Below are 12,558 nucleotides of genomic sequence, written 5' to 3'. Positions count from 1 at the left end.
TCTCATGATCAGAAAGTTTTCCCTCATGCCTAACTTATGCGTATGTATTTATTCATTTATTTTTATTTGCAGCACTGGGGATTGAATTTAGGGGCACTCTATCATTGAGCTACACCCCTAGCCCTTATTTTTTATTTTGAGACAAGGTCTTGCTAAGTTGCCTAGGCTGGTCTTGAAACTGCAATCCTCCTGGGTTGCTGGAATTATAGGTATACACTTGTATAGGTATATATGTATACATAAACTGCTCGCAATATATGTATGTATGTATATGTGTATGTGTGTATTTACGTATGTGTATATATGTGTGTGTGTATATATATATTTTTTTCTTTTTTTGTATTACTATTTTGTTGTATAATTGACAACCAATAAACTGCACTATTTAAAATGTGCAATTTGATGAGGTTAATTTATGGATATACACTATACACACCTGTGAAGCCATCAGCACAATCAGAAATGTATCAGTTACCCCTAAAGTGTGCCTATGCCCATTTGTAATCCATTTCCCAGGCCCACACTCTACCCTACCCCTGGACAACCACTGCTTTCTGTCACGTAGATCATTTACATTTTTAGAACATGTGTATATACATCTATATATCTCTTTTTTGAGTTCTGGTTTCTTTCACTTAGCATAATTACCTTGAGATTTACTCATGTGTTACAGTTATCAATCATGCTTTGCTTTTTGTTGGTGAATATATTCTATGGATATAGTACAAATTGTTTATTCATTCACCTGCTAATGGACACTGTGTATACTTGCTTTCATTTCTCTTGGGCTAATACCTAGGAATGGAATGACTGAATCATAAGGCAGATGCATGTTTAACTTTTTAGGAAACTGCCAAACTTTTTCCAAAGTGGTTGTGTCATTTTCCTACTATTTATTTATTCACCTATGTTCTCTAGATACCCTTGTTAAAATGTAAGTATGCTAAAATCTATTCATATGGACTATTAAAAGTAAAATTTAAATTTCCCAATTGAATTCTTAATACCAAAATCTCCTAAAACCATCTGCTGAATAATACATCTTTTCTTCATTAAGGTAAGATTCTATTTTAAACATGTACTAATTCCTTATCTAAACTAGAGGTCTATTTCTAGATTTCAGATTTTGTATCTGTGATCAATAAACTTATTCCTGTCCTAGTAACACACTAATATAGTAACTGGAATTTTGTGATACATTTTAATATCTGGGAGGGCAGCCTCCCATACCCTCCCTCCCCCAATTGCTTTCATTTCATTTAAAAAAAATTAAAGGTGGTTGTGGTAGCTCATACTGTAATCCCAAAAACAGGAGACTGAGGCAGGAAGATTATAAATTAAAGGCCAGTCTCAGGAACTTAGCAAGGCCCTGTCTCAAAATTAAAAAATAAAAAGGGCTTTTTTTTTTTTTTTTTTTTTTAAATAGAATAATGGTTGCCAGAAACTAAAGGGAAGGGGAAAGGAGGGGCAGTTGTTCAATTGGTATGGAGTTTCAGTTTTGCAAGATGAAAATGTTCTAAAGACCTATTGCACAACAATATGAATATACTTAACACTACTGAAATGTATACTTAGACGTGATAAATATGGTAAATTTACATTAAACGGCATTTTTAATACTAATTACAAATCTTTTTATTTAAAAAATAAATTGCTATCTTTTTAATAAATAAATTTGCTTACTTTTTCAGCCATAGCAAGAAGATATAGAATTTTTTTCAGCTAAGATATAGAAAAGCACATTATAGATTTTAAAGAATCCTATTCATATATTGGTTGTCGCTACATTACCTGGGAAGAATCAACATCTATATAATAAAATCAGGAATATGACTTGTCTCACTTTTAAAAAATTAGAGCACTATAGTTATAAATAGTAGTTGGATTTGTCTCATCACTTTTTAAACTATCACTTCCTCACTAAAATTTCAGTTTTCTTCAAATAGATCCTAAATATTTCTGTCAATTTATCACAATATATGTTTAACTTCTGTTGTTTATTGTAAGATCAGGTTTCTATTATAAACCTAAAACAAGGTTAAAGTTACTAATTATTGCATATTTCTTTATTACACCTACACCTCTGTCAACTTCCTTCATTTCATTAATAATTACTTTCCATATTCTCATAAAATTTCCTGATAATTATATTACCTAAAAACAAGTATACATTTTTTTCTATCTCTTCAAAGGCTAAATACATTTTAAATTTTGAAAATACTGTCATTATATGGTATTTTGTGGGGGAGGGGAGGTGCTAGAAATTGAACTCAGAGCCTTTTGCATTCTAGGGAAACATTCTACCACTGAGGCATATCCCAAGAACCAGGAACATTTTTTAAAATCCATCCTTTTTATATACTATCCATTTGGCATAATATGCATGAATTACACTTATAAGTAAAATACTAAATAAAGAAAAAGAGGGACTGATGGTCACAATAGCAATCACGATTCAAGTCTATATCACCAGTATTATTCTGGCATGAAAATGATACAATATAAGGCTTCTGGAAACATTTGTTCACAAAACAAAGATTTCTGAACAGAGATAGTCTCTACTGTCAAACTATATCTGTCAAAGTTCTCATTTTCCTGTTCCTTGTTTTTTTTAAAAAAAGGGGGCTGGGGCTGGGACTCAGTGACAGAGCACTTGCCTAGCACACGTGAGGGCTGAGTTCAAAGCTTAGCACCGCATAAAAAAATAAACAAATAAAATAAAGGCAAAGGTGTCCATCTACAACTACAAAAAAAAATTTTTTTTAAGAAATATATTTAGGAATACTTACTTGTCAATGCACACTTTAATCTTAAGCTGATAATTCAACTCAGGGAATTTGACCAGCAATCTATTAAAAGAAAAATCCAGATAAAAAAAAAAGTCAGTATGCTCCCCCACACCAAACCTCCAGTTTAGGTAGTATAAAGTTCATAACTCCTCATTTCTAAGAGGTAAAGAAGTCACAATTCCAAATTCATCCTCCAAGAAAGGCCCACTTAGGCCAAAAGGTATGGATAAAAACCTAAGAACTAAGGAGCTGGTCAAAGTTGTGGAAGATTCACAAAAGGACAATAAAAACCATTTAATGAAAAATATCACAGGAACATGCTCTGCAGCTGGTATTACTTCTATTAAACTTATAACTCAACACCAAGCTGGTCAAGATGATGCATGCCTATAATCCCAGTGACTCAGGAGGCTGAAGAAGGAGGATCACAAGTTCAAGGCCAGCCTAGGCAACTTAGAGAGGTTCTGTCTTAAAATAAAAAGTAAAAAGGTTGAGGGTGTAACTTACTGGCAGAGTGCCCTGGGTTCAATCCCCAGTACTATACACACACACACACACACACAGACATACCATGCTGACAAATTTCATATCCACAACACTGACTGTGAGGCCTTAAAAAAACAACTCTGAAAGTAGGTACAGTGCCAGTGCCTGTAGTTCAGCTACCCAGGCCAAGGTGGGAGGATCACTCGAATCCAAGAGGTAGAGACCAGCCTGGGCAATATAGCAAGACCCATCTCAAAACAAAACAAAGCCTTGGCCACCCACTCGGACCCTAAAGGCATCCCTCAACAGAATTTCCACCCAAGAAGAAGTGCCATGGCCTACCTGACTTTAGTGGTAAACTGAACACCAGTCTTGATGACTAACGGCCGGTCAGGATGCATGGGCATGCAGGGCTGCCGCTCAACCACAAAGGCACTGAAAGGGAAAAGGACAGCTTGTCACATGCTACTGTGGGGACAAGTCCTTGTTCTGTTCCTCTGAAGTCAATCACCTCAGGATATTTTGGGGGGTGAGGGGATGAGGGAAGGTGACAAAGATTTTATGTCACCTTTTCATCAAGTTTCTGAATAGCTCCACGATTCTCTCCTCCAGCATTGGCCGGTGCTGTACAATGGGGTCACCTTTGTAGGAAACTTTTTGCTGTAACTCCTCCAGTTTCTTAATTTGTTGGCGGGTCTGAAGTTGAGATTCTGCTAATGAAGTTATCCTGCCAGTAAAATAGGAAAGTTCCCAGTTACCTGAGTAAACAGATACAGGTGGGAAGGGGAAGGAAAAAAGGAAGGGCATACCATAGGTACAAATACCACGAAGAAGGGCCCTCAAATAACAAAGGGGAATTTTCTTCTATTGTGGTGAAATATACACAGCATAAAGTAGACTATTTCTAACCATTTTAGGAATATAATTCAGTGGCATTTGCTTTCTTTTTTCTTATTTATTTATATGAGGTGCTGAGTATTGAACTCAGGACCTCACACGTGCCAGGCAAGTAACTTACTGAGCCACAACTCCAGCCCATATTTTTCTTTCTTAATTTTAAAGTTTTAAAATTTTTTTGTAGTCGTAGATGGACAGAATGCATTTTATTTGTTTATTTTTATGTGGTGCTAAGGATTAAACCCAGCCCTTGCCTTTTTTTTTAATAGTCTCTTCCTAAAATATCAAATTACAAAGAGGGGGTTGGACATAAAGGAAGAAGTGTTAAAACTTGCAGCACTAGGAGGCACTGGGGGAGTCATCACTGGAACATGAAAGCACCAGAGCCCAGGTAAGGTGGATATGAACTATGGAGTTGGGCAGCTTTGGCCAAGCCTCTTCACCAGCGTGGGTCTGGTACATGAAGGAAAGGGGCTGATGTGCATGAACCCCACAAGTCTTTTCAATGTCAATTCTGAACAGATATTATGCTTCAAAATGTTAATAACATGCATACAGAAAAAGTGAGCAGAGAGCAAGGTGTGGTGGTGCACACCTGTAATATCCGAAACTCAGGAGGCTGAAGCAGGTGGATTGCATCTTTGAGTTCAGCCTCAGCAACTTAGTGAGGCCCTAAGCATTTTGGGAAGACCCTCTCTCAATATTTAAAAATATAAAGAACTGGGGAAGTAATTCAGTGGTAAAGCACTGCTGGGTCCAATCTCTAGTACCAAAAAAAAGGCGGGGGCGGGAGAGTACTAACTTTGTGGGGCTGTGGTTATGACTGTAATTCAGTCCAGCTTTCTACAAGGAAAAGGAAAGTCTCTCTTCCAACTCTTACCAGTTTTCCAGACGATCCAGGCAGATGTTGGGAGGGCCTCCAATGCACGCGATCTGTTGCCGCCTCTTCCAGTCAGCCAGTTCTTCGTCAGTAAGCGTTTTTTGCACGTACTCCATTGCTGACAAAAGCCCCGCCAGCTCACTCACGATGCTCTGGTTGGAAACCAAAACAAAGTCAGAAAACATTTCCCCAGACTGTCTCTAACCACATTCTCTAGTCAGTTCCAGAGAAGGAACTTATTAGAAACCAGTTCTGCCACAAGACATGCAAGGCACCAGGGAAGCTGTCCAAGGCGCTTACTCTTCGCATCTGGTCCAGAGCTGTGAGCATCTGCTCCAGCTGCTGCATCTTCTGCCTGGTCACGGACTGGTTGTTTCCATTCAGATCCTGCATGTCTGTAGGGAAAGGAAAGACACCTTGACCGGAGGGAATACTCTCAGCCTTCAAAACAAGGGTCCCGAGCCAGGTGCAGCGGCGCATGCCTGCAGTCCCAGCTATCCAGGAGACTGAACCAGGAGGATTGCAAGTTCAAGGCCAGACTCAGCAACTTAGCAAGGTCCCATCTCAAAACACAGACAAAAAAAAGAGGTACCATTAAGCACCAGGAGTCCCTTGCCCCCCACCATAAAGTCTAACACAGAGTTAAGACAAACAAGTCCTTAAACTCAATAACAGACTCACTTTCTATGGGAGATTTTAACGTCTCTAATATTCACTTGCCTCCTTGACTCTTGAGGGTTTTATAGTTGAAATCAAAGTCATCCTGGAGATTCTCTACCACTTTCATTTTCTGTTCTAGATCCTGTTTAAAACAAACAAACAAACCAAAAACAGAAGTTTAAAAATTTTAAAAAAAGGTTTCCTTGGGGAGAGGGGAAAAAAATGTCTGAGAAGAATGAAAAGATACACGCAAGACCCACACTCGATTGCCCCAGCAGCGCAGGGACCTACTTTACCTGTACTCGCTTCCGAACATCCTGAAGATGCTGCTCTAGCATTTGCTGCTTTTCTGTCACCACAGCAGCTGTGGGGTGGTTGGCCTGGCCCCCTTGCTGCCAAACACAAGGTGAACACACATGTGAACACACAGAACATGGGGAAAGGAACACCCCCACCTGGCCTCCATTCCACCCTCCCTACCCTCTCTGCTTGGTTTGGGATCCCCTGCCACTAGGAGAGGAGAGGACACAGGCAGTGGAGTTGTGGGCAGAGTGCCAAGGGAGCCCCCACATTTTACCTGTGTCACTGGCTTTTTACCAACAGGTCATGCTATAAACCCACTATATACTGAACTAGGAGTCCACATGTTGAACTAAGACATAGTCCCTGCCCTCACACAGTTCATGGGTAAGGATGTAAGGAAATTTCAGAACAGGCTGGGGTGGAGCTGTGGTAGATATACGCTTGGCAGGCCTGTGGCCCTGGGTTCAATTTCCAGCACTGTAAAAATAAATTCAGAATAACTGATAACAGCAGATGTCAATCTACTGAAACATGGTGTCCAAAACATTTCTGTGGAATAAAAACACCATGCTGCCCCAGGGATGAAATTCTGTATCAACGGATATGCTCTCAGGGAGGAGAGGCTAGTACCTTGAAAAGGTCAATTAGCACATAAAATTTTAAAATGATAGGTTTTGTCAAACAACAGTAATAAAAGATCTTGGATGGAAAAGACCATGTAAAAGCTAGAGATCAAGATAGTGTGGTAGTGGCCCAAGGACAGAGATGGCAATGAATGGAGCAAAATCGAAAGTCCAGGAAAGATGTTATCTTCCCAGTTGCTCAAGCTAAAAATCCTCAGGCATCTGATTTTTCCCTTGATTTCACACTGACTCACCAACCCTCCTGGTCCATTTCCTGCAATCTTTCAAATCGATCTCAGAGTGTCAAGGGCTCAGTTCAGGCCCCACCTGCTGTTCTTTTTGCTTCTAATCTCTCTTACTTCCAATCTGTTCTCTACATTGCTACCAGAAGTCTCTAAAATAGGTATGAATACACCAGTTGTAAAGGCAACCCTTCACACCTTTCCCATTCCCATCCAAGCAAAGAGAGTACAAACTTCTTGGAAATCTTGGGAGGGCAACCCTCGCCCCTAGTTACTCTCCCAGTGGTGGGATGATTCATTTGATTGGTAAGATCGAGAAAGACTCTGAACAGAGCTATCTTCAAAGAGCCCAGCCATGGAGCTTCTGTCTCCCTCTCACTGTTGCCTGCCTGAGCTTGCAAGGGGCAGGGGCAGGGCCTAGTTTCTAGAGGTCTTCCTCTTTGTGTTCAGCAGGTATCAATCCATGGCATCTTAAGCTTTGTAAAGCCCATCTCTCCACCCCAAGTTCTAATTCAGGGGACAGCCCCTGTGGTGACCAGCTTAAGCCATGCTTTCCAGTCTAGTTCAACCAGAAATACAGCTATTTTCATTTGCATTTGGCTCCCACATCCAGTTCTCAATTGGTACTGCTCTTAAAGGGAGCAGAACCCAGAACACAGAGCTAATTCAAACAATCTGATAACAACTTGCCCCCTTTTGTGTCTCAGTGGCCACTAACCACCCATTCTTCTCCGTACACAGTGTGCTTTCATTCTTCACCTCCCTTCACACTGTCCACTCAGCCTAGCGTGCACCTCTACCCAAGCACACGTGAACATGTTCACCTTCACTTTCACTTTGATGTTCACTCTCCTGTGAAATTCTCCAAAGCTTCCCTGGTCAAAATGACTCACATCCTCTTCTGTGTTTTTCTCACCTTGAGAATTTGTGCACCAATAATCCCAACTAGTTTCAGAGCCCCTAACTAGGGGTTACATCTTTTTCTTTCTTTCTTTTTCTTTTTCTTTTTTTTTTTTTGGCACCAGAGATTAAACCCAGGGGACTTAACCACTGAACGACATCCCTAGTCCTTTTTTTAAATTTTTTTTTTTTTTTGGTGCTGGGGATCGAACCCAGGGCCTTGTGTTTGCAAGGCAAGCACTCTACCGACTGAGCTATCTCCCCAGTCCCACCTTTTTTAATTTTTGAGATGGGGTCTCACTAAGTTGCTTCGGGCCTTGCTAAGTGGCTGAGGTTGGCTTTGAACCTGAAATCCTGCCCCAGTCTCTGGAATAGCTGGGATTACAGGCATGCACCACTGAGCCCAGTGGATTATATCTTTTCTTTTATTTCTTTATGTGTTTACCTATGCTGGACATTTAAGAATGTGCTGGGTTGGTACAGCCACTCTGGAAAGCAGTATGGAGATTCCTCAGAAAACTTGGAATGGACCCACCATTTGATCCAGCTATCCCACTCCTCGGTTTATACCCAAAGGACTTAAAATCAGCATACTATAGTGATGCAGCCACATAAATGTTCATAGCTGCTCAATTCACAATAGCTAGTTTGTGGAATCAAACTAAATGCCCTTCAGCTGATGAATAGATAAAGAAACTGTGGTGTATATACACATGGAATATTACTCAGACATAAATAAGAATAAAATTATGGCATATGCTGGTAAACGAATGGAGCTAGAAAATATCATGCTAAGTGAAATAAGCCAAGACCAAAAACCCAAAGGCCAAATGTTTTCTCTGATAAGTGGATGATGATACATAGCAAGGGAGGAGTGGCAGATGCAGGGGGAAGAGAAGAATGGAGGAACTTTTGATTGTGTAGAGGGAAATGGGGCGGGATGGGGTGGGAGAAGGAAAGTGGACTGAGACAGACATTATTACCCTATGTACATGTATGATTACATGAATGGTGTGAATCTACATTGCGTACAACCATTTTGTGTACAATGAATCAAAATGCAGTCTGTGAAAAAAAAAAGTCACCATCAAAATAAATAAATAAAGTATAAGCAAAAATAAAAGAATGTGCCAGGTGATATAAATGGAGAAAATAAGAGTGAGCCCTGGACTAAGGCCACAAATATCCAACTTTTATCAGAGTCTGAATATTTTCTCTCAGGGCCAGATGGTAAATATTTTTTGCCTTCTGGGTCATACAGTCTCTGCTTTAAACACTTAGCCATGCTACTGCAGCATGAAACATGCCAGAAATAATTCATAAATGAATGAATGTGGCTGGGTTCCAAAAAACTTCATTTATAAAAATAAGCCATATGCAGTGACATGTGCCTATAATCACAGTCACTTGGGAGGCTGAGGTAGAAGGACTACTTGAATCCAGGAGTTGATGCCAGCCCAAGCGACCTGGCAAGAGTCTGTGACTTGCGGGGGGGCGGGGGGGGGGGGCGCGTTGAGGAGTAGGGGAAGAGGCTGGATTTGGGCCATAGACCCCAGGTCCTACAGGGCTAAGAACATCCTTGGAGTGTTATCCATGTTGGCTCTCTCACCCACATCTGAGTGTATCAGTTTCCTGTGAAGGGTCTTCAGTGGGTTCCATTCCTCACAGGAGTGCTGATGTTGGTGATGGTGATGAATAGCAGCAGCAGAAAGCAATTAACACTTATTTCACACTTCTGTGTCGGATATGATTCCAAGCATCTTACATGTATGAAGTAATTTAATTCTCTGAGGTAGGCACACTGTCGTTCTCATTAGAGGCCGCGAGTGAGTAAGTCGTTTTCTTAGGATTGTATAGTGAGTGGTAAAGCAGTGGGATCCCAACGCAGGGAGTTTGGCCCTTGTGATGAACTGCTCTTCCAAAGCCTAGTTTCTAGGTGTGACTAATTAAAACCACTTTTATGTGGTCCCTGACTCACTTATATCCCCTCACCCAGCCAGATGCTAAACTTGCTACGTTGCTCCCAAGAACATACATGTTTATGTTCCCATCTGAACACCATCTTTCAGCCCAGCATGCTCTCTTGTCATTGCCTGTTACACCTATAGTTAGTCTTGAGGCTCAGCTCAAACCCAGCCTCCTTTCTCTGTGATACATTCCCCATGGTCTAGGTTGACTTAGATGTTCTTTCTTCTATCTCCTTAATAAATTGTTCTATTTAAAACACACAAAAAAAGTGCCCAGCATGGTGGCCCAGCCACTCAGGAGGCTGAGACAGAAGGATCATGAATTTGAGGCTAGCCTCGGCAACTTTATGAGGCCCTAAGCAACTTAGCGAGACCCTGTCTCAAAATAAATTATATTTAAAAAGCCTGGGGATGTGGCTCAGTGGTTAAGTGCCCCTCGGTTCAATTTCCAACCTCCCCCTGCCCAAAAAAAAAGGGTGTCTTTTTTTTTTTTTTGGTGGTATAGGTGATATAAGGTTTTTAATGTTATTTTTCAAAAAAAATTTTTTTGATACCAGGGATTGAACTCAGGGGTACTCGACTACTATGCCACATTCCCAGCCCAATTTTGTATTTTATTTAAAGACAGGGTTGCTCAGCACCTCACTTTTGCTGAGGCTGGCTTTGAACTCACGGTCCTCCTGACTCAGTTCCCTGAGCTGCTGGGATTACAGGCATGAGCCACTGCACCTGACTTTCAATGTATTTTTATGGCTACCAATCTATTTTAAGTGTTTTTCCTTCTTTCCTAATACAGTTAATATTTGTTTTATTGCACTGTACAATTGTTTGACTTTTTGTTTCTCCTAAACGCGTGCTGTTTCTTCCTGGGTCTCACCTGGGCTGCAGTGGCTGCAGTCTGGAGGAGGCGGGATTCTTCCCACAGGCACCTGGCCACTATTCGGGCGATCTCCATTGGCTTCTCAAGATACCTGCTCTGTATGTAGGAGAGAAAGACAATGAAAAGTTGCAGCAGACTTTGGAGATGTGAACTGAACTTTGTTAACTTACAACTAATTTCTGTAAAACTGAGGAAAGCCTTATATGTACTACATGAAACAAAAGATCAAAGGCCTCAAAGCCTGGCAGAAATCAGTGAGGGAGACAGGGGAAAAAGGAAGAAGAAAGGTTACAAGGACAACAGCATATGAGCCTAGATCTTTGGACAGTATGTTACCCTGGTTTTACAGGGAGGTACCTCACTTTGTCCAGGAGTATTCAATTTCTGGTCAAATTTTTTTTAGTATAGGGACTGAACCCTGGGGCACTTAACCACTGAGCAACATCCCCAGCCCTTATTTTTTAATTTTGAGACAGGGTCTTGCTAAGTTGCTTAAGGCCTTGCTAAATTACAGAGGCTGGCCTCAAACTTGCAATCCTTTACCTCCAGAGCTGCTGGGATTACAGGCGTGTGCCACAATGCAGTCAATTCCTGGTCAAACTTTTAACAATTAAAAGTAAGAATTGCCTAGTGCAGTGGCATATATCTGTAATTTCAAGGACTCAGGCAGCTGAGACAGGAGGACAGCTTGGCAATCTAGTGAGACCCTCAGCAACTTTGCAAGACCCTGTCTCAAACTTCCTGTGAGAAGTAGGTGTTACTAACCTGCTAAAAAAATATGATCGACATTACAACAATCACTTTATTACTTCAACTGTGACATAACAAGTGAATTTCTGGTAATGATGCTCAAGGACGAGTATACAGAAAATTAAGACAAGGCTAATTACTTCTCCGTTGATTGAAAATACAAATAGGCTCTCATTATGTAGTCAAATGAGGAAAGAAGTACTTCCAGGAAAGAAGCTAACATCCTACTGTGCAGATCCACTATCTCCTACACATTTTCCCATCCCACCTGAAGGAACTGCTTGATTCTTCGCAGATTGTGCTGATAGAGAACATTGGACTCTTGTAGGAAGCGGCTGTATTGCTGGTCAATCTCACCCAAAAGATTATGAAATACCAATGTGGCATGAGATTCTTTGCTGGCTGCATATGCCCTAGGAAAAGGAAACATAATAAAAATGATTCTGAAACCTACACATACACGCACAGAAATCATGAGGAGAGAGAAAAAAAAAAAAAAAAAGCAAACCTGATACTATAACCCAGTCATCATTTTCCACTTTTCCTGCTCAGCAACAATAAATGCCATCAACTTAATAATTATCAACTATTATTCCAGATATTATTAGCAACTCTCATAGTCTGTAATGTACATAATATTTGAGCACAGTGGACAGATATGTCATTTTGCTTTAAATTCTCATCAAGTCTGTGGTCAGATTAGTACAGATAAGCACTTATTAGTATAATAAGAATGGCCTATCTCCAGCACCTCTGAATCATGTCTTGGACCCTCACCAAATCAGGGTATGTATTCTGAAAGAACTAGATCATATTAATATAGGCCTGAATTAAATCAAAATTAATAGATAGACCTAAATATGTTAAAGAAAATAGTTGCCATTATCTCCTATATGAATGGAATCTATTTCTTTTACCCCGTGTCTACTTTAATTGAAGGGAATCATATGCATTGACTCAAATTTCTACTTGTGATGAAATTCTCAGATTAAAATATTTCTACCCCATCACTGGAGTATCAGAATACATAGGATCATTTCAAGTAAATGAGATCCAAATCAACCTTTAACACATCTACCACCAAGCAGTCTTTTTTTTTTTTTTTTTTTTTTAAGTTTTTAAAAAAATTTTTTGGTTGTTGATGGACCTTTATTTTACTCATTTATTTATATGTGGTGCTG

General features: G+C 40.2%; 1 protein-coding gene across 6 annotated transcripts in view; it reads right to left on the bottom strand.

Annotated features, from left to right (window-relative positions):
* Stat3 (signal transducer and activator of transcription 3) overlaps window positions 1-12,558 on the bottom strand; it is a 60,480-nt gene that overhangs the window by 14,482 nt on the left and 33,440 nt on the right. For all 6 annotated transcript variants that reach the window (XM_047542881.1, XM_047542878.1, XM_047542882.1 and 3 more), the window contains 9 exons: window positions 11,646-11,790; window positions 10,625-10,723; window positions 6,009-6,104; window positions 5,773-5,854; window positions 5,353-5,447; window positions 5,053-5,204; window positions 3,844-4,002; window positions 3,618-3,710; window positions 2,790-2,849 (listed from right to left, as the gene is read on the bottom strand). In XM_047542881.1, coding sequence (XP_047398837.1) covers window positions 2,790-2,849; window positions 3,618-3,710; window positions 3,844-4,002; window positions 5,053-5,204; window positions 5,353-5,447; window positions 5,773-5,854; window positions 6,009-6,104; window positions 10,625-10,723; window positions 11,646-11,790 — 981 coding nt within the window. The remainder of the gene's footprint in view (window positions 1-2,789; window positions 2,850-3,617; window positions 3,711-3,843; window positions 4,003-5,052; window positions 5,205-5,352; window positions 5,448-5,772; window positions 5,855-6,008; window positions 6,105-10,624; window positions 10,724-11,645; window positions 11,791-12,558) is intronic.

The sequence above is a fragment of the Sciurus carolinensis genome, chromosome 3 (assembly GCF_902686445.1).
Source record: "Sciurus carolinensis chromosome 3, mSciCar1.2, whole genome shotgun sequence".
Lineage (NCBI taxonomy): Eukaryota > Metazoa > Chordata > Mammalia > Rodentia > Sciuridae > Sciurus > Sciurus carolinensis.
Note: the sequence above shows the minus strand (reverse complement) of the source record. Positions and strands in the feature narration are given on the sequence as shown.